This window comes from Geotrypetes seraphini, chromosome 6, assembly GCF_902459505.1.
Source record: "Geotrypetes seraphini chromosome 6, aGeoSer1.1, whole genome shotgun sequence".
Taxonomy (NCBI): Eukaryota; Metazoa; Chordata; class Amphibia; order Gymnophiona; family Dermophiidae; genus Geotrypetes; species Geotrypetes seraphini.
The window spans coordinates 244,429,939-244,452,777 of NC_047089.1; the positions used below are offsets into that span (position 1 = coordinate 244,429,939).

At 45.4% G+C, this 22,839-nt stretch overlaps 1 protein-coding gene across 7 annotated transcripts in view; it reads left to right on the forward strand.

Annotated features, from left to right (window-relative positions):
- CTPS2 (CTP synthase 2) overlaps positions 1-22,839 on the forward strand; it is a 212,586-nt gene that overhangs the window by 66,899 nt on the left and 122,848 nt on the right. For all 7 annotated transcript variants that reach the window (XM_033948181.1, XM_033948183.1, XM_033948179.1 and 4 more), the window contains exons 7-9: positions 77-160; positions 8,378-8,458; positions 12,180-12,331. In XM_033948181.1, the coding sequence (XP_033804072.1) occupies positions 77-160; positions 8,378-8,458; positions 12,180-12,331 (317 nt within the window). The remainder of the gene's footprint in view (positions 1-76; positions 161-8,377; positions 8,459-12,179; positions 12,332-22,839) is intronic.

The window sequence follows — 22,839 nt, forward strand, 5'->3', positions numbered from 1 at the left end:
ATTTTAATAAACATGAAATGTGAATGTCAGAATTTTATTTTGGTTTTATATATATTATATATATTTTTTTTCCTAGCCTAGTTCAACTGGAGAGCAAAAAACGAAACCAACCCAAAACAGTGTTCGAGCTTTGAGAGGGCTGGGCTTATCACCAGATCTGGTAAGTGATGAAGGTGCCTGAACGTGCATCATATGACACCCTCTGGCGTCTATCGGACAGACGCCAGAGGGTGGTGGTTAATGGAAGTCGCTCGAAGGAAGGAAAGGTGACTAGTGGAGTCCCTCAGGGTTCGGTGCTGGGGCCAATCCTGTTCAATATGTTTGTGAGTGACATTGCTGAAGGGTTAGAAGGAAAAGTGTGCCTTTTTGCAGATGATACCAAGATTTGTAACAGAGTAGACACCGAAGAGGGAGTGGAAAATATGAAAAAGGATCTGCAAAAGTTAGAGGAATGGTCTAATGTCTGGCAACTAAAATTCAATGCAAAGAAATGCAGAGTAATGCATTTGGGGATTAATAATAGGAAGGAACCGTATATGCTGGGAGGAGAGAAGCTGATATGCACGGACGGGGAGAGGGACCTTGGGGTGATAGTGTCCGAAGATCTAAAGTTCTGTTGCTGTCGCTGCCCCTGCCCCATTCCTGTAAGCTTTGCCTTAACCACACAAGCCTCGAACACTTATGATTTTAAAGTGTTTGAGGCTTGTGCAGATGAGGACGGAGTTTAGGCATTGGTGGAATGAGGCATTATGACATCACAGTCTGAGCTCTATATTGTTGCTACTTAGGATTTTAAAGGGTTTGAGGCGTGTGCAGATGAGGATGGAGCTTAGGCATTGGTGGAATGAGGCATTATGACATCACAATCTGAGCTCTAGAATGTTGCTACTTAGGATTTTAAAGCGTTTGAGGCTTGTGCACGTGAGGATGGAGCTTAGGCATTGGTGGAATGAGGCATTATGACATCACAATCTGAGCTCTATATTGTTGCTACTTAGGATTTTAAAGGGTTTGAGGCGTGTGCAGATGAGGACGGAGCTTAGGCATTGGTGGAATGAGGCATTATGACATCACAGTCTGAGCTCTAGAATGTTGCTACTTATGATTTTAAAGTGTTTGAGGCTTGTGCAGATGAGGACGGAGTTTAGGCATTGGTGGAATGAGGCATTATGACATCACAATCTGAGCTCTATATTGTTGCTACTTAGGATTTTAAAGGGTTTGAGGCGTGTGCAGATGAGGACGGAGCTTAGGCATTGGTGGAATGAGACATTATGACATCACAATCTGAGCTCTAGATTGTTGCTACTTATGATTTTAAAGTGTTTGAGGCTTGTGCAGATGAGGACGGAGCTTAGGCATTGGTGGAATGAGGCATTATGACATCACAATCTGAGCTCTAGAATGTTGCTACTTATGATTTTAAAGCGTTTGAGGCTTGTGCAGATGAGGATAGAGCTTGTGGGGATGGGATGGGGATGGAGATAGATCCTATGGGAATGGGGCCAAATTTGTCCCTCTGTCATTCTTTAGTTCAGAGTTAACTTGGGGGAGGGAAACCTTTCTAACCATCTGTCCTCTCCGCCACCCCTGCCCCTTCTCCTGTACCTCTGTAACGTTCGGGGTGCAAACAACAACCCTAACCTGCTGCTCGCGCCAGCATTGGCTCTTCCGCTGACATCACTTCCTGGACCTGCGCACAGGAAGTGATGTCAGAGAAAGAGCCGATGCTGGTGCGAGCAGCAGGTTGGGGTTGCTGCTTGCGCCCCAAACGCTAAAGAGATACGGGGGAAGGGAATGGAAGGAGTGGATTGGGGGGGGGGGGCGCCATTGCCCGGGCACCTCTCATCCTCATTACGCCACTGCTTTGAGAAAATTGTTTTTGTCGCCTAAAGAAGGTCTTCCACCGACTACTAAAGTTTACTATCTTTCAAATAGATTTAAAGCTTTGTTTGTGCATGAAAATCCCTCTGGAGCTGCTCAACTTTAAGTGTGGAAGAGATGTCCCAGGACAGCTTAGATGTGACTGCTTGTATGGAAAAATCTGAGATACAAGCTGTGGCTCGTGAAACACTCTTAGTGACGTTTGTTTTTCCACAATTTGGCCCCATTCCCATAGGATCTATCTCCATTCCTGTCCCATCCCCACAAGCCTCAAATGCTTTAAAATCCTAAGTAGCAACATTCTAGAGTTCAGATTGTGATGTCATAATGCCTCATTCCACCAATGTCTAAGCTCCGTCCTCATCTGCACAAGCCTCAAACACTTTAAAATCCTAAGTAGCAACATTCTAGAGCTCAGATTGTGATGTCATAATGCCTCATTCCACCAATGCCTAAGCTCCGCCCTCATCTGCACAAGCCTCAAACACTTAAAAATCCTAAGTAGCAACATTCTAGAGCTCAGATTGTGATCATATTTTGAAATTGTACTTCTGCTACAGACAGAAACTTTTCATAGGTCAAAAGATTTGGATATTTACTGATTTAATTTTGTCCACATGCATAAAATCTCAGTGACTTCCTGAAAAATACAACACCACTGACCTTGAGGCAGAGGCATTTTTCAGGGGGGGGGAGGAGTCATACAAAGACACACTGCAGATCTCACAGCACACCCTGAAGAAAGCCACAGCGTAATGGCTGAAACGTTGGTTCTACCTACTCAGATACGGCAAAACCTGGACAACTGCAGCAGTCATGGAGAAAGTGATGCTCACCAGTTTCAAGATGACTCTCCAAACGTGGTCCGTATAGGATAACAAGAAGGACAGCAAGGCACAAAGGATGATCCATCCCAAAGAGTGAGATTAAGGCCAGTGTGCGAGGCCCTGGTCGTGTCTAACATCAACTTTAGCAGATATACGTTCCAAAATCTGACACTTTCTAATTAGTAAAGAATAAAAGTATTTTTTTCTACCTTTGTTGTCTGATCATTTTATTTTTCTAATCATGTTGGCCCCAATCGCTAGTTTTTGCTTTCCTTTGCCTTCTCCTGCCAGGGTCTCCTTGTCCATTTAACATTTCTTCTCTCTCCATCTTCCCTTTTTGCCCCTGTCTGCCTTGTCCAGCATCTCCCTTCTCCGATTCTTCCTCAGTATGGAGCATCACTCTTCTCTATGTCCCTGTTCTTGCCCCATTCAGAAATTCCCTTCTGTGCCAACAGGCGTCACCTTCTGACCCCTCTGGCTGAGTTTTTGAGTGGTTTTGATAAACATTTCCATTTCTGTGCTACTGACATTCAGCCGGTTATGTGTGATGATCGAGAAAAGTTCATGCTAGCTTATGATGAAATACTGGATGAAATAAAGCTCTGGCTTTTTGAATCGTGATTTGTTTATAAATTTAGATAAATCATTTGCGATGTGGCTTTTCAGGCATGAGAAACTTTTATTAATTAAGCCCTTAGAGCAAGGAAAACCAATTTCTCTTTTAGATGAGATAGTCACTCTAGGACTTCTTTATAATGAATCTATGAAATTCCCTTGACAAGTGGGTTCTGTGGTCTTGTTTTTATCGTCTTAATATGATGAGTCAGTCTAAACCCTTTCTGACTATCGCAAATGTAATTAAGGTGATTCATGGCATGATAACAAGCCAACTAGACTACTGTAACTCTTTATATTAGGGACTGTCAAAACATAATATTCAAAGGCTGCATTTGGTCCAGAATACAGTGACTCAGTTGATCACTGACAAAAAGAAATCTCACCATGGTAATATAGTAGATGACAGCAGATAAAGACCTGTACGGTCCATCCAGTCTGCTCAACCTCATGTGACGCGATGCTGCATTTGCATATTTGATCTCGATTTGTCCTTTCCATTTTCAGGGCACAGACTACAGAAGTCTGCCTGGCACTGGGCTTGTTCCCCAACTGCTGAAGCTGTCATCAGAGCCCCAAGACTCTTATTTTCACTCATATACTGCGCACCCATGTAAAACGCGCACACGGGTATAGCGTGCGGGAAACTGTAATTTATGTAAAGAAATTTTTATATACCGCGCACACTCGTATACCGCACATGCCGCCCCGACTCTCCCGTTGCCGCCCGACTCTCCTTTTGCCCGCCCCAACTCTCCTCTGGCCCGCCCCGACTCTCCTCTCCCCCTTGAAGTCCTGTCCCCACCCTGAAAGCCTGATGCCCCCCCCCCCCGATAGGAGTGTACTAGATGTGGTGAATTTGGATTTTAGCAAAGCTCCTACCATTCTCCTGCTGCTTCCTCTGACGTCAGAGAAAGGGCAGGACCGCCGAAGAGGAAGCAGCGCAGACGCAGGGCTCACAGAAGGGCCGGGACCGCCGGAAGAGGAAGCATTTCAGAGCAGGGCTCACAGAAGGCCCGGGATCGCCGACAGAGGAAGCAGCAGGAGAACGGTAGGAGCTTCTCCATGATGGGGGGGGGGAGGCTGTGAAGATGCGAGCGGTCCTTCGGGGTGGGGGTGCGAGCGCTCCTGTGGGCGGGGTGAATCGGACATCGGGGGGGGGTGCGAGCGGTCCTGCAGGGTGAATCGGACGTCGGGGGAGGGGGGGAACTATGTAATAAAAACGTTGTAAAACGCGCAAGGTTATGCACGGTTTGTAAAAATCGTGTATAACGCGCGCGTTATATGCGTGAAGATACGGTATTAGGTGCCTATGTGGAACACTGTCAAAAGCTTTGCTAAAATCCAAATTCACCACATCTAGTACACTCCTATCCTTTCTTCTGTTTCTTATACCTCTCTCTGTGCAGCCTAGCAACCTTCTAGCCATGGCCATCACCTTGTCATATTGTTTCATCACCTTGAGATCCTCGGACACAATCACTCCAAGGTCCTTCGCCTGAGCTGTGTTTTTCATTCTCAAAATGCAAGTTTTCTTTCAGTTTCTACTCAAATTTAATTTAAACTGCTGTGCCTGGTTTGTAAGGTTTTTTTTACACGAGTCTTCTGACTTATCTTTGGATAAATTGAAGGAGTATTTTCCTTCGAAAACTTTGTGCTCTTCTCAGCAATTTTTTACTGCAGTTACCTTTATTGAGTGTTGTCAAATTAAATACTTCTTGAAAGGACATTTTGTCATACTAGTTCTGCACTGTGGAATAATTTTGCTGACTGAACGGTTCATTCTTACTAGTTATCTAAGATTTTGTAAAGCTCTGAAGACTTGGTTTTTCCAGCAAAGTTATGAAATTTAATGATGAAACTTGGTATATAATTGTTTTCTGATGTATTGTGTGTGTGTTTTTAATGGTTTTGTAATTGTTTAATATGGAATTGTGCTGATTTTTATTTATTTTCTATTTTAAGTACCGTATTTTTCGCTCTATAAGACGCACCCAACCATAAGACGCACCCACCTTTAAAGGAGAAAAACCCAAGAAAAAAAATTCCCACCACCCCGCCATGTACCCCTTCTAGTGGTAGGCAGGGACAGGGTGTTATAGAGCAAAAAATCCATAGGCAGCGTAGGCACCCCCATAGGCAACATAGGCACCCCCCATGTAAGCAGCCCCACGGTACCTTTTTTTAAAGTCCTGTTTCTGCACTCCTGCCTGTTTCCCTTGGAAAACTGACTGCAGCCAATCGGGGAGCGGCGCCAGACCAGGCAGGAACACGGACAGCATGCGCCTTCCTTCTGCGCTGCTCTGCCCAAACTGAAGAAGAGCCATTCAGCGAGGGAGACAGGCAGGAGCATGGAAAGGGGACTTAAAAAAAGGTACTGGGGGGGCTTCTTACGGGGGGGGGGAGGGGGGATATTCACTCCATAAGATGCACCCTTATTTCCACCCTCATTTTGGGGATGGAAAAAGTGCATCCTATGGAGCAAAAAAATATAGTATCTATTAGACCTGTATTAATTTTTGCACTGAAAATTGATTTAATATTTTGGTGCTAAGTGGTATATAATGTATTAAAATCAAATCAATCACTCTTCTGTGTCCTTCTATCCCTGTGTTCAGCATTGCCCTTGGTGTCCCTATCCACACCCCAGATGTCCAGCATCATTCTTCTGTGTGCCTATCCCTCCCCAAATGTCATTTACATTATGTTTAAATACCTACGTAATGTAAATGCGCATGAGTCGAATCTCTTTCATTTGAAAGGATAATCGCCAGGGTCCACTACAAAGGCGCCTGTTTAGCTTTCAAAATCCTACACGGTATCCTCCCTCCCTTTATCCCTCTTTCTTGGAATTCCTCAAACCCCAATACCACCAGATCCTCCCACAAATTAAAACTATCCTTCCCCTCGCTAAAAGGCATTTCCCACACAGGAAAGCTAGGGACCTCCCTCCACTTCAAAATCACCGAGCTCTGGAACAACCTTACCTCCCCTCTTCGGAACTTGAGCTCTCTCCAAGTTTTCCGTAAGCATCTGAAAACCTGGCTTTTCTCAATAATGTAAGTCTCCCTCCAAATTAGAAATCAAGGAAACTTTTTTATCTTGGCATCCCAAGTCCTCTAAATTTTCTTCACACTTCTACCTCTAACCCTCTGTTGTAGTTCCTTCCTATTTCTTCTCTGTAAACTGCGCCGAGCTCTACGAACGTGGAGATGATGCGGTATACAAACCTAAGGATTAGATTTGATTAGATTAGAGAGGGCATAGTCACTTCCCAGTTTCTCTGGCAGGATGTGGAAGAGGGAAACCTGCAGAGATGAGTGCCGGCATTAGATGTGTGTTTTTTTTCTGCCATCTGCAAACATGGCGAGCTACACTGGAAAAGGGGGAGTTGCTGGAACAGAAGGCAGGGGTAAATACTGGATATGGAAGTGAAGAAGAAGAAGAGAGGGGTGGCGGTAGTGGTTTGGAAGGCCCGCCTGCCTCTTAATCTTCGCCTATGCTAGGGGCTTCTGCAAGCATGCTCCTTGCGCCAGTGTTGGATTTCCCTCTGATGTCACTTCTGGCCCCGTGACCCGGAAATGATTCAGAGGGGAGCCAGGCTGGCATGAGCAACAGGGAGAAGTTGCTCGCACTAGCAAAGATAATATAGAGGTACAGGGTAGAGGGTAGGGATGGCACGAGGATGGCGTGATGTGGCAAGGCGGGGCGGAGAGCTGTCAGCGCCCTTACTGGCGTCCAGAGCAGTCCGCACCCCCCACACCCCCTTACTTGCCCGTCAATTCTGCACCACTTGGTAAAAGGTTAGATAAGGGGATAAGAATTGCACGTAACATAGTAGATGATGGCAGATAAAGACCCGAATGGTCCATCCAGTCTGCCCAACCTGATTCGATTTAAATTTTTTTAAATTTTTTCTTCTTAGCTATTTCTGGGCAAGAAATAGCTTACTCAGGGGGGAAATTGAGGGGGGGGAAGAGAGGTGGGAGGGGTTGAATGGGGGGATATGGCGTACTTTATTGTTGTTATTTATGTATCTCTGGATTTACCCTGCCATTGACATATACACATATACATGTTAACCTCTTTTGTTATTTATTTATTAAAAAATTTACATATCGCATACAACTATGCGGTTTACATACATAATATCTTCTGCTCCCTACGATCTCCATACATGTAACACGGACGTAACCGGACAACCACATTTTTTTTACAGAATTACCCCCGTTACATTTAGGGCTCCTTTTCTCAAGCCACGCTAGCGGTTTATCGCGCGTAATAGCGCGCATTAAACCGCCGGCTGCGCTAGCCGCTACCACCTCCTCTTGAGCAGGTGGTAGTTTTTGGCCAGCGCAGGGGTTAGCGCGTGATGAAACGTCACGCGCGTTAACCCTGCTAGCGTGGCTTGATAAAAGGAGCCCTTAGAGTTTTGTCATTCACATGCAATCGACTAATATATTGGCTCTGACGTGGTTGTTTTTTTTTATTATTTTTTATTATGGTTTTGAATACATTACAATATCCAATAATTCCAAAGGAAAAAAGGAAAAATCACACAAAGCAGTACATAATCAAATCATACATACACAATTCCTTTTAAGCCCACATCAATGGGGAGAACATGGTACTATTTCTAATCAAATAAATTCAAGAAAACTAAAGGACAATAATTCTCGGTTTGTACTAGACCACCTTGAATCATTCCTTACTATGGGATATTAATTTAATTTCTCCTCTTATTCTCAGCTAGATGAAACAAACTCATTTCTGTTCTCTCGCAACTAAAAATTGTTGTAGTTGTATAGGATCCCAAAAAGCATACTCAATATCTTGTAACTTAATCAAACATTTACAAGGAGATTTCAGGTAGAAAGATGCCTCTAGAGCCAGAACTCTATCCTTCAATTTCAGAAATTCTTTCCTTCTCAATTGAGTGGTTCTAGAGACATCCGGAAAAATCCTAACAAAATCCCCACAAAATTTCATTAACCTATTTTTGAAATAAAGTTTCGTGACGTGACGTGGTTTTAACAGCCATGTTTTTATAGATTGTTTGCAGGAGCAGCAAACCGATTGAAATGGCTGTGAAGGAAAAGATCTCCATGTTCTGCCATGTGGACCCAGAACAGGTTTGTGCTTAGCATGACTCATTTCAGTTCACTTGAAGGGGGGGGGGACACATGAATTCTTTGCTTTAAGGGTGACACAGATCTGTTTGACGGAAGGAAACACTAGATATTTCAGCAGGAGTAACACCGAGTTAGTTTTGATTTCTTTGGATCAAAATATTGACTCGCTTGAGGCAGGGCTGCATTAACCTTTGAGGAGATCGTTTATCAACTGTGCCCACTAATGGGTATTATCTACCAAATGGGCCTTGTGGTAAATATTACATGTTAATGGCATTAGAGCACGGGTCTCAAAGTCCCTCCTTGAGGGCCACAATCCAGTTGGGTTTTCAGGATTTCCCCAATGAATATGCATGAGATCTATGTGCATGCACTGCTTTCAATGCATATTCATTGAGCAAATTCTGAAAGCCCGACTAGATTGCGGCCCTCAAGGAGGGACTTTGAGATCCCTGCATTAGAGTGTCTTGTTAGTAAATGGCTCATTTGAACAGGTAATTGACCCTTTTAGATAGAGCCTGGTTTGTTTGTTATTTTAATTTTCATGCAATTCTCAACATCAACACAGCAAATTAACATCAATCTACAACAGGGGTAGGCAATTCCATTCCTCGAGAGCCACAGGCAGGTCAGGTTTTTAGGATATCCACAATGAATATTGTGACCGGGTAAGACCTGGGCTGGAGTAGCTCGATCCCTGACCTGGGTCATCCAAACCTCAGCCGAGTGGTTGAACGAGGCATGGAGGGTTAGAGGGGTGTCTGCATCAAAATAAAAAGGTCCAGTACAGGTGTTTAGTGTGACTTTTAAGATGACTTTATTTTCTGGCTTTATACTGTAGTGCATTCAAAACATACAAACAAAAAAAACTCCCATTGGTGCCTAAACAGCCTGTTAGCACACCATGCTTATCCACTTTACAGTTCAAGAAAAAGAAAATATGGCAACTTCAAACATCTTGCCTCTGTAGCAATTCTCAGGGTGTAATTAGCCCTCTCACCCTAAGCATGGGCTTCTTAACTCTTCTCTTACTTTTAGTTAATCAGAAGTAGTAATTCTTAATTTCTTTGTTACTTTGTTTTGTGAGACAACACCACATTATCAGAAACAGCTTTAACTTCCCCCAAACGTTATTCTGTAACCATGCCTTCAAACATGTCTAATTCCTCAGGCTCCATTTCAATATCCCCTACTAACATTTCTTCTGGTATTTCCTCATCATATTCAGTATATTCAAAAGCATGATTAGAGGCTTTAGTTCTGAGGTTTTCTACCTGCTTGCTTTGGGAAGTGCTAGTCTCTGCTTTCTGAATCCGGGCTTGCATAGGTCTGCCTCCCTCCAAGGATTCAGCAATGCTGTAAGTTTATGGTTGCCTCGTTGGCCTAGAGACCACACCCTTTTCTCTAGTATGGGGCTGAATGCCTCTCAAAACACCTGTGGTTCTCTGGTGCTTTGCTAATGAGACTGGATAGATTTCCTGCTCACTAACCCTGCCCCCAGCAGAGCTGATTGCAGGAGCTAATCCCTTTGTGGTTTTTGCTATCAGCTGCCTGGTGCATGCTGGAACCTGTAGTTCTTTGCCTTTAGCATTTCCTACACTAGAACTAGGCAAGTATAATCAGATCACTTTTGGGTTACCTTTCACTGGGGATAAATTCTGCAGGGCAGTTTCCCTAACCTGCCTGCTTCTAGGGGTGTGTTTAGGGATAGTTTTAGAGCACTGCAGGGTTTCTTCCATCATGACAAGACTCTTCCTGTCACAATATACATGAGATAGATTTGCATCTCATACATATTCATTGTGGATATCCTGAAAACCTGACCTGCCTGTGGCTCTCGAGGACCAGAACTGCCTACCCCTGGCCTATAGAAGTCAATCACCTAACCAATATTTTCAACAGAAACAGCTCCCCTCACTCATGGTTCCTCCTATATGAACCACCTTGCCACCATAAAAGAATATAAGCAAAAAACAGATTCCACAATCCTTGTACCTGCAAGCAGGGGTGTTGCCAGAACTCTTTACTGGGAGGGAGCCCAAGGGTAGCCAGGGAGGGCCAAGCATGTCCTCTCAGTTCCGTCAGAGCTAAAATGCCATGGAGGGCTGTCAGAGCCATGACCTATGCTGAGACTAAACGTGGCAAAACTTTTATCATTTCACAAGCTACGAAAGTAGCCTAGAGGTTAGAGCAACTGTCTTGGGCCCTGCTGATCTGGGTTCAAGACCGGCTTGAACCAAACAAAAATACATTTTCCTGCCGCAACTCTGGGGTAAAACGCAGACCTCCCTTAGCTGAAGTCTTTCCTCAGATTAATTCATTATTAATAAGACTGTCCGCACAGATCCGTGGGGTCAGAAATGGCAACAGTTACAGCGGTGGAATGAGGGGCTAAAACGCGGACCTGAAGACATGAAATCTGAAACGTGCAGTTGAGATCAGCGAGGTCCGCGTTTTAACCCTTCCCGAGTAAATCAACCAAATATTTTGTCCCTCCTTCCTTATAGAGTTGAAACTTAGCTTTGCACTTAACCAAGATAACTCTTAGGGGGTTGACCACATAGGAACTCTCATGCACGCTTAGAAAAATGTTCAGTACTTTTTGAGCTCTAAAAGAGCTGATTTGTTTTGATGCCATCGGATAACATCATCCACTTGTATAATTGATTTATCCTACTGTTTATAGCAGTGTATCGCAAACTTTTTCCTCCGTGGCACACTAAACTCAGGGCCTTGTCTACAGAGCCTCTGAGTATGTGCGGACGTCGACCAGTGATGTCACATGCACATGCGTGACATTATCACTTCGACATCTGCGCATCCCTGTAGACTAGGGGTGTCAAAGTCCCTCCTCAAGGGCCGCAATCCAGTCGGGTTTTTAGGATTTCCCCAATGAATATGCCTGAGATCTATTAGCGTACAATGAAAGCAGTGCATGCAAATAGATCTCATGCATATTCATTGGGGAAATCCTGAAAACCTGACTGGATTGCGGCCCTCGAGGAGGCACTTTGACACCTGTGCTGTAGATGCAGCCCTGAGCTCGGGGGCCTTCTAAAACCCGGACAAACTGACGGGTTTTGAAAATCCCTCCATGGCCGGATGTCGAGCTGGTGATGTCACACACACATGCGTGGCATCATCAGGTCAACATCCACACATACTCGGGGTCCCTGTAGATCAGGGGTGTCATAATCTCTCCTCAAGGGCCGCAATCCAGTCGGGTTTTCAGGATTTCCCTAAAGTCATATGCATGAGATCTAGTTGCATGCACTGCTTTCATTGTGTGCTAATAGATCTCATGCATATTCATTGGGGAAATCCTGAAAACCCGACTGGATTGCGGCCCTCGAGACGGGACTTTGAGATGCAGCCCTGAACCCGGGGGCCTTCCAAAACCCGGAGTGGGTGGGCAGAGAGGAGGAGAGGTACCTGTGCCAGCAGTGACGGGCTCCTATCTTGCCGTGGCACACAGTTTGCGATTCACTGGTTTATAGAGAACCCTTGTGCCAAGTAAGCAACTTTTCCAAGCTCAGCATGTAATTCTATTAGTGCTTGTGGCTTTCTGAATTTAGAAACGATGCCGCTTGTCAGACTATAATTGTTCAGATGGCTGCATACAGAATCCAGACAATTATCTGGCAATTTCTTTTATTGATGTCTGAAAAACAAAACCACCCATTGCATCTTTAATTGTGGCTATTGAATTGCATCTCGGTAGGTTATATTCGTCCATGATGTGTCTTCCACGTATCGAGTGCCCATTCTGCTCGAGGAACAAGGCATTATCAAGTACTTTAAACGGAGATTGAATTTACCTATTGACGACCACCCAACCGAGCGTCTCTTCAAATGGAAGAGGATAGCTGACAGGTATGGTAATTGCGAAGGGATGCCGCCGTAGGTCCGGGATGCTGGGTGCTGCTCTTGTTAACCGCAGCTGTTCAAGGCTTGTTTGGTTTATTATTTTTTGTTTTTTTTTAAGTTTTTTATTCATTTTTCATATAACAACAAGTGTACAATCTAAATTCACACAAATTCATTAAGTATACACTTGACATTCTTTTATACCTTACTATAAATATAATATTTCATTATATACTCTTTTACTATAATTTTTAAACAGCATATAATACTTAATAAGTAATAAGTATGTCAACTATTACTCAATTATAACCCCCCTCCCTCCCCTTACTTTGGGAAATGCATACAATAAAACAAAATATAATGTTAAATTATTTATATTTTATGATGAATAAACTAAACCCACCCACCACCCCCCTTATCAAATATCTTATTATGGGAAAATTATATCATTCATTGCAAAAGTCTGTTAATGGTCCCCAAATCTTCTTAAACTTATCTATATACCCTTTTTGTATTGCAAATGTACGCTCCATCTAATATAATAAAATGCTGGGCCGCGCATGCGCACTAAAAAAATCGTGTTCCCTGATCCCGTCGCGGAAACACGAGTGCGCATGCGCGCGTTTTACGTCACCACCTACTCTCCACCTCGCGCTGATCTGTCGCGCTGTGGCGCATGTGCTAGATGGTGGGGAGTGAGGAGTTGGTACTGAGGGGAAGGAGAGCAGGCACAGGAGAGCGAAAAAAGAGGCGATCGCGAGTTTTTCCCGCCCCTCTCCACCTTCGGGAACGGATCGGGACTTTGGAGAACCGCATTGTCTGCTGCCCACCCCTTCCCGACGTCTTCCTATTTACCAGTGCACCTCGCAGTCAGTCTTCCCGATCGCCTCCAGAAGCCCGCTCCGCTCCTCCAACAGCGCAAGGCCCCAAGCCCGAGTCAGCGACAAAACAACCAAAATTAACATTTCCGGGGCAGGCAGATAGCGCGGTAAGGGTGAGCCGCACCTGCGTCGGAGAAGGCTTCCGACGCAGCCGGCGGTCGTGAGAGGAGCCGCTGGGAGACGGACAGAACGCGGGAAGGGGAGAGGGCACAAAAAGACTACGCTGCTAAGTTTTTAAAGTCATGAAAAACCGTCGGCCATAAAGTATGTAGGCGGCATACTTCACGACCGACGGCTTTTCAACCCCCTCCCCCCAGCACCGCCGCCGCTGAACATTTGAAAACCCTCCACTCCCACCAGCATTGCCGGCTGCGGTTAAGGCCTGGCTTCTTCGGGCAGCAGCAGTGTTTAAAATTCACTGCTGTTGCCGGCTTCAGCCCTTCCTCTCTGGCGGGTCCTGCCTACTTCCTGTTTTCATGAACACAGGACCCGCCAGACAGGAAGGGCTAAAGCCATGGCTTGCAGATATGTGAAGACAATGCTGAAGTGAAAAAGATATATAAAAAATAGTTTGTCCAAGGGTATGAGTTGAGAGAGAGAGAGAACTAGGAGGAATTACTAATCCAAGCAAGTAGAGAGAGGGAGACAGACAATGAATGGAAGTGCGGGGGAGAGGAGGGACAGCTGCTGAATGGAAATCTGAGGGATAGGGGGAGCAGACTTGGAAGGAAATGGGGAGGAGAAAGTAAAAAAGGCACATGTGAGGGAAGAGGATAGAGTTAGAAATAAAGATAGACAGACAGGGGGCCAGGGAGAAAGACTGAAAGAATTACAGACAGCATCCAAGGAGAGAGAGAAAAATAAAAAAAACCAAAACAGACAGACAGACATTACTCTAGCACCCATTAATGTAACAGGCTGAGGGGGGTAACAAGAAGGGAGCTCTACTGCTGGACAGGGGAAGAGAGGAACAGGTGCTGCTGGGCAGGAGGGAGGTAAAATGAAGGGAGAAGGGCTGGACAGTCAAGGAAAGAGACACAGAAAGAAAGACATACAGCAGGAGGAAGAGAGACAGAAAGAAAGACAGACAGAATAATAATAATAATAATAATTTTATTTTTTATATACCGCCATACCCGGAGAGTTCTAGGCGGTTTACATCAATTACATTAGGATCTACGTTAACAAGCAGATTTACAAACAAATAATCGATTATGTAAGAAAGCAGCCAAGAAGAGAAAATTAATAAAAGAAACACAAAGACATACATCTATTCTAGCACCCATTAATGTAACGGGCCTAAAGACTAGTTTTATATATACGGCATACTGAATTCCACCAAAAGTTATAATTTAACCTGTCATAGTTTTTCCAATTGGTTTATTGGTTTTAATAAGGTGTGCAAAGTTGTTAATGCGTGAATTTGTGTGGACTACAATACCGCTCTTTTGCGTGCCAAGTAGCATGTTGTCATAGAGGGCAGAAGCATAGTAAATGAGGGCAAATGACCCCGAACGGTCCATGAAGTCTGCCCAGCCATACATGCTCCGCAAATTCATTTAAATTGTCCTTTTTCTTAGATATTTCTGGGCCAGAAACCCAGAGCCCTGCCCGGGGTTCATAGTCAAAAGCACACGTCGACAAAGGCGCGCTGAGACAACTGAGCGCAAGGCGGAAGCCCGCGCCGAAGAAAAACAGTGTTTTAAGGGGCTCCGATGGGGGGTGTTGGTGGGGAACCCCCCCACTTTACTGAACACAGTAAAAAAAGAAAATGCATGGTACAGTTAAGGCTCGGTACTTAACTGCGCGACGTCACTTTTGCTGCGATGCCACCTAAGCAAGAGACGCCCACCTCCGGATCCCTTAAAAGATTCTCCAAATTTGGTCATGGATCCCAGATCCACGTGCAAACTAATTAGTGTTAATCAGCCATTAACAATCAGTTATGGATGTTAATTAACACTAATTAGGACACTTGTGTGGAACTACCTTTGCGGTATTCTATAGCACTGAAGGCCAGATTCTCTAAATCAGTGTTTTTCAACCTTTTTTGGGCAAAGGCACACTTGTTTCTTGAAAAAAATCACGAGGCACACCACCATTAGAAAATGTTAAAAAATTTAACTCTGTGCCTATATTGACTATATATAAAGTAATTCACTTGAGTGCCACCGCCGCCATCGGGAACAGGCCGGCGCCAAGTTCTCCCTGCTTCTCGTCCCCGTGGGGCCGACCAACTCTCGCCACCCGTCGTCAATTCTAACGTCGGAGAGGACGTTCTAGGCCAGCCAGGCAGCGATTGGCTGGCCCAGAACGTCCTCTCCGATGTCAGAATTGACGCGAGTGGCGAGAGTTGGCCGGCCCCACAGGGAAAAGCAGGGAGAACTTGGCGCCGGCCTGTTCCCGATGGTGGCGGTGGCACTCAAGTGGCTAAAAAGCCGCAGTTTGCCGGCCTAGGGACAACACTGGAGGGTGGCCAGCTGTGCACCCCCTTGGGACGTAAACCCGGGGTGGGGCAGACCGCCCCCCCCCCCCCTGGTATGCCACTATCTGTACCTCACTCCCTCCCTATGACCAAAAATTCTCCTTTCTTCTATTCCCCGTGTACACAACCATCTCTTTCCCTCCCTTCCTCTCTCCAAAGTCCATGCCTTCTGTGTCCAAACACTCATTCCCTCCCCCACCTCAGCATCTCTTTCCCTCCCTTCCTCTCTCCCAAGTCCATTTCTTCTGTGTCCAAAAACGCATTCCCTCCCCCACCTCAGCATCTCTTTCCCTCCCTTCCTCTCTCCCAAGTTCATGCCTTGTGTCCAAAACGCACTCCCTCCCCCCTTTTGTGTTCCGTGTTTGCCTCCCAGCCCATCTTTACAACTTTCTCAGCAAAACGAAGCTCAAGCCGCGAGGCTTGTCTTCTGCTTCCTGCCTGCCCTGCCGCGCACAAATAGCCGAACGGAAGTATTCTCCGACGTCAGCTCTGACGTCGGAGGGCAGGCTTTGCTTAAGCCTTCCCTCCGACGTCAGCGCTGACTTCGGGGAACGTTTGCGATCGGCTATATGTTAGCTGCAGGGCAGGCAGGAACAGAAGACGAGCCTCGCGGCTCGAGATGTATTGAACTCCGCGGGTCCCCTGTTCAGCTCTCTCCTGTCCACGTGGGGCGGACCGCCCCTCTTCCTAGACTGTGGCCTAGGACCCTGGGGGAGCCCGGGCCCCCTGTCAGCTCCGGGCCCCTGAATGCAGAACTGGTGGTACTGCCCTGATGGCGGCCCTGACCGTACGGCACACCAAGCAACATCTCGCGGCACACTAGTGTGCCGCGGAACAGCGGTTGAAAAACACTGCTCTAAATGGTGCCTCGGTTAGGCGACAATAAGCGCTCCAGTTGGGGATGCTTAGCCGAGTAAAGAACATAAGAACATAAGAAATGCCTTCACCGTATCAGACCCTAGGTCCATCTAGCCCGGTGACCCGCACACACGGAGGCTCAACTAGGTGCTTGCTAATGAAGGCCTAGGTGGTCCCAGATGAGACCTTGTTTACCTATATCCCTCAATGTGATTATCAAGGAGGTGTGCATCCAACTTGCTCTTGAATCCTATAGTGGAGGTCTCCATCACAACCTCTTCCGGGAGAGCGTTCCAAGCGTCCACCACTCGCTGTGTGAAACAGAACTTCCTAACATTTGTCCTGGGCCTGTCGCCTCTCAACTTCAGTCCATGCTGAGGCTGTAGCTTTAACCACTGCGCCACTCTAGAAATCAAAATATAGCAAAAGTGAGCCAAGTAAAGGACAATCCAGCCATTGTGACATCACTGATTAAATTGGCTCTTATTGGTGGAATGAGGCATTGTGATGTCACAATCTCAGCTCTGGTTACCAGAGACAGTAACTTTTCACATTATTTAGCTTTCTCTATTGTTCTCCCAGGGGAGCTCAGAAGGGTTTACATGAATTGATTCAGGTACTGAAGCATTTTTCCCTCTCACAATCTATCTAATGTACCTGGAGCAATGGAGGGGATTAAGTGACTTGCCCAGGGTCACAAGGAGCAGCATTGGATTTGAACCCACAACCTCAGGGTCCTGAGGCTGTAGCTCTAACCACTGTGCCACACACTCCAAAATTCTAATTTTTGCCTTCCTATTTAATTTCCTCTCATTTATTTTATTTTTTTTTTTTGACAGATATATACATATTTATAATATTTTTCATCTTCTTTGTTTCCTCAGGCACTTTAGTTTAGAATGTGAGCCCGCTTGGGACAAAGAGGGAAGTTTTCAACGTGCCTTAAGACAATGCAATTTTTACACTTAGGTTTAAGTGGAATACAAATGTTAAAAATAAATAAATAAGTTAACGTAAACCGTTCTGAGCTCCCTGGGAGAACAGTATAGAAAACGGAATGAATGAATAAATAATTGGCAAGTTAATTGACCATGGTTTTTAAAACTCATTAAAAAAACCCAATTTATTTCTGCACAGAACTCAGAGCGGCGCCTAACACCGCCTATCTGAATAGTGAAAGTGTGGTTAGGGGTGGAGAATTGGTGTGGTATGACTTGGGCTCCGGTAAATTAGGCCAGGAATACCCTGGCCTAATACACCAGCACCTAAGTTGACTGCGCAATGCAGAATTTCCACAGAATTGCACAGTCACGTAAAATTTCCCTTCCCCAGCCCCTCTCTCCCTGCCCTTCTCCGACCCATCACTCTCCCTTCAAACCCTCTGTGGCCACGTTGCCTTCTTTTTTTATTTTTTTATTTTTCCTGTGCCTCGTACCATAGGCACCTGCCTCAAGCCCCCACTGGATGAGGGAGAGAAAGCCTGAGCTGGGCCAGAAGTGCAGAGTTGACGTCACTTTCAGCAAGGCAGGTGAACTGGGAAAGAGTAGGAGACAGCTCACGCGATGCGCTGTAGAAGACAGAGTCTTACCTGCTGAGAGCTAATTAGAGGGTGGCAGCTGATGTGAAGGTCACACCGAAGGTCACGCTCCTCCCATTTTCCCATCTTTTGATTCAGGTTTTGGGTTAGAAAAAATTGCCAGTAATGGCACGGTTGCCACAGCATGGGCCGGACACACTAGCTTTGGTCTTCCATGTACCACCAACAGGTCAAATCTTCAGGATATACCTAATGATTCTGAATATGAAAGAGATTTGCTTGCAGTGGAGACAGTAGGTATGTAGATCTCTCTCATGACACCCCTGTATTAAGGTATTTGAGAGCATTTAGAGCAGTGGTCTCAAACTCAAACCCTTTGCGGTGCCACATTTTGGATTTGTAGATACTTGGAAGGCCGCAGAAAAAATAGTTAATGTCTTATTAAAGAAATGACAATTTTGCATGAGGTAAAACTGTTTATAGTTTATAAAACTTTCCTTTAACAGTTAAAAGGAAAGATATATAAACTATAAAGAGTTTTACCTCATGCAAAATTGTCATTTCTTTAATAAGACATTAACTATTTTTTCTGCGGCCCTCCAAGTACTCTATTTTTTTCTGCAGCACTCACATTTAAAGTTCAATATCTTTTCTTTCTCAAAACTGGCACATTTCAATCACTAAATTGAAAATAAATTCATTTTCCTACCTTTGTTTGGTAATTTCATCAGTCTCTGGTTGCACTTTATTCTTCTGACTGTGCATCCAATACTTCTTCCCTTCTTTCAGCCTCCTGTATGCTTCCTCTCCTCCAGACCTCATTCCCTCCCCCAACTTTTTCTTTCTTTCTCTGTCTGTCTTTCTCTGATTCCGTGCCCCATTTTTTGCTTTGTTTCTGGTTCCCTGTCCCCCCTCCTTCTTTCTTCCTTCCTCCGTGCCCCATTTTTTGCTTTTTTTTCTGGCTCCCTGTCCCCACCCCACCTTCTTTCTTTCTTTCTTCCTTCCTTCCTGCCCTCCCCCATGCCACCGCCGCCGCGGAATAGGCTGCTGTTTCTGCCGCTATCGGGAACAGGCAGAGATCTCCCTGCTTCTCTTCTGCACGGGGCCGACCAACTCTCGCTGCCCGACGTCAATTCTAACGTCGGAAAGGACGTTCCGGGCAGCCAGGCAGCGATTGGCTAGCCAGAACGTCCTCTCGACGTCAGAATTGACGTTGGGCCACGAGAGTTGGTCGGCCCCGCAGGGAAGAGAAGCAGGGAGATCAAAGAACACGGTGCCGGCCTGATCCCCGATGGCAGCAATGAGAAGGGAAGGGAAACAGGTTCGGCACTCTAGGGAGAACAGTGGACCGCCGCCCCCCCCCCCTTGGTACGCCACTGGAGCAGCAGTGTGTCTGGCCGACTCGTTTGTTCAAAGCCACAGGTGGCGGCTCCTTGCGAGATCCGCGCCTGCGTCTGAAGCCTCTCTGATGTTGTGACATCAGAGAGGCTTCCGATGCAGGAGTGGATAGCGCAAGGAGCCGCCAACCCACGGCTTTGAACGAACGTGCCGGCTGCTGCTCCAAAAGGAAGAGAATGATGCCTCCAGACTGCGGGCTGCAAATAAAACCTGGAGAGCCACATGCGGCCTGTGGGCTGCGTGTTTGAGACCGCTGATTTAGAGTCTCCTTTGATCTCAGCTCCTGATGATGCCTAGATGGTGAAACACAGTCTTATGTTGAGCTGGACAGTTACAAGTTAACTGAAATATTGAAATACCCTTTTTGTCACCAGTGGATTCTGGAAACAAAGATAGCCAGCATTCAATTACATTTCACAGCAAACAAGATATTTGAATTCAAGGAGATACAAAGAAGAAGATTGTGGTTTGAAATACTGTGAGAACAGGACATTTATCTTAGTCATTATAATTAGGAAGGGGACTCTAGTTCTATATATAAGTATTTATAAATAATGTCTTATAGGATATTTGAATTATTTATAGAGCATGGTGTAATGATTATGTTAAATACATGAAAATATTTTCTACACTGCTTTTTTTGAGTAAGATTTATGAATATTTATTTGGGATAATCCAAAGGGATCAATGGAAAAATAGCTTGCTCAACTTGGTGTGGGAGGTCAGGGAGGAGCATGCAGGCCTTCCGGGGGGGGGGGGGTAGTCCTACGGGGGGGAGGGACAAGCCTTCAGGGGTGGTGGTGCAGGCCTTTAGGGGGACACAGGCAGGCCTTCAGGGGTGGGGTGCAGGACTTCAGAGGGGACAGTTCAGGCCTTCAGGGGGGGACAGGCCTTCGGGAGAGGGAGTGGGGGGAGGGAGGAAATGGGGGTTCAAAGAGACATGCATATGCCTGACTTTGGGGGGGAGAAATAATGGGTCTAAAAACAGAGGAGAGGGAGAGAGATGCTGGACAATGAGATTTAAGGAGGGAAGGAACAGAAAAGGAGAGAAGTTTGACATAAGCGATGGTGTGGAGGGGAGGATAGAGATACTGGATAGGAAGGTAGTTGGGAAAAGAAAGGGAGATATGATGGACCCTGGGGTGGTGGGGAAGGAGGGAGAGATGCTGGATGAAAAGGTAGTTGAGAAAAGGTGGATCTGTGGATGGAGACGAAAAAATGGAAAGATGCCATACTTCCGGGGGAGGGAAGGGAAATGGAAGGTTATGGATGGTTAGCATGGAGAAAGAAGGAGACTCTGGCAAGCAAGTTATCGGAAGACAACCAGAGCCTGGGACCAACAAGATTTGAATAATGACCAGCCAACAAAGGTAGGAAAAATGATTTTATTTTCAATTTAGTGATCAAAATGTGACCGTTTTGAGAATTTATATCTGCTGTCTATATTTTGCACTATGGCCCCCTTTTACTAAACCGCAATAGCAGTTTTTAGCGCAGGGAGCCTATGAGCATCGAGAACAGCGCAGGGCATTCAGCGCAGCTCCCTGTGCTAAAAACCGCTATCGCGGTTTAGTGAAAAGGGAGGGAGTATATTTGTCTATTTTTGTATAGTTGCTACTGAGGTGACATTGTATGAAGTCATCTGCCTTGATCTCTTTGAAAAAAAAACCAACCCAGAACATAAATGATAATTAACATTTTCTCTGTGTACAGTGTGCTTTGTGTTTTTTTTTTTTAATTTTATTTTTGGTAGATCATTTTAACTTGGTCATTTTAAAAGTAGCTCGCAAGTCCAAAAAATGTGGACACACCTATGTTAGGACCTGTTGAAAAAATACCATAGGGAGAGCTGTGAGTGGGGGAGAGGGAGCGAAATGTTAGACATAGAGGTGGAAGAGAGAAAGTGATATTGCATGGGAGAGAGAAAAAATGTTGGCACATAAAGATGGAGAGAGGAAGGTTGAGAAGCTGCAAAGAGGGTAGGATAGAGATATTATACCTAGGGCACACGGTAGGGAGAGAAAGGAATGGTGGATAGAGCGAAAGAAACAGAATATGGCAGTGGAAGGGAGAAAGGGAGAGAATGCTTCATGGGGTGAGGGAGAAGAGAGATATTGGACTCAGGGCACAAGGGAGGTAGACAGTGAGATGTTGGACATGGAGGTGTATGAGAGGGAGGGAGAGTTACACAGGAGATAGAAATGGGAGAAAGAGGGAGATGTTGGATCCAGGAGCCAGAATGATGGAATGATGGCTGACAATGGGAGTGAGGGAAGAGAGTGGTAGAAATTCTGGACTGTGGGGGAGAGTGCAAGAGGGAAGAGAGAAGGATCAGAGTGATGTCAGTCTATGAGGTTGGGGGAGGGAAGGAAGAGGGAGCAGAGTGCTCTAAGAGTGAAGGAAGGAAGAGGCTGAGAATGGTAGAGCCCTGAGGGAGGGGGGAGGGGTGGCAAGGACATTGATGGGAAGATAGTAGTTACAAAGGAAATATAGTAATGGGGAGTACATTGAAGATGAAAGGAAATAGAGGGCTGAGGAAGGAATGAGATGGGAAAGGGGAGAGAAGATGGAAATTTGATAGGTAGCTGAAAAATGAACGAGGAGAAGAAGGGTGAGAGAGGCAGAAAAAAGCTAAAACAGAATGCCAGAGGCAGTTGTAGTGAAGAAATAGGAGAGAGGAGAAAGGCAAATGGCAGCTGCTTGAAGGAGAATTAGCAGACAACAGACAGGAAAGCAGAAAAGAGAAACTGGGAAAATAAAATGTTAAGACAATAAAGGTAGAGAAAAAGCCTTTTACAGTATTTTGAATGTTTTAAATGGAATATGGATAATAATGAGCAGAAATATTGTTTAAACATTGACAAATAAATTTGCAGAATTTGTTAATTTTGTGCGCAGAATTTTGAAATTTTTTTGTGCTGAATTCCACCAGGAGTAAATAATATTGTATGTTATAGGTGGGGGTCCTGTTTATCTTGGTGGGGAAGGGGAAGTTACTTAAGTTACATAAGAACCGCCATCTCCGGATCAGATCAAGTCCGGCGATCCGCACACGCAGAGGCCCTGTCAGGTGTACATCTGGCGTATTTTTAGTCACCCATATCCCTCTATGCCTCTCGTAAGGAGATATGCATCTAGTTTACTTTGAAATCCTAGAACGGTGGATTCCGCAATAACCTCCTCTGGGAGAGCACCACTCGTTGCGTGAAGCAGAACTTCCTGGACTTGTCCCCCCTTAGCTTCAGTCCATGTCCTCTTGTCCATGTCACAATCTCAGCTCTGGAATGTTGCTACTCTCTGGGATTCCGGAATCTTGCTATTCATAAGAACATAAGAACCGTCATCTCCGGATCAA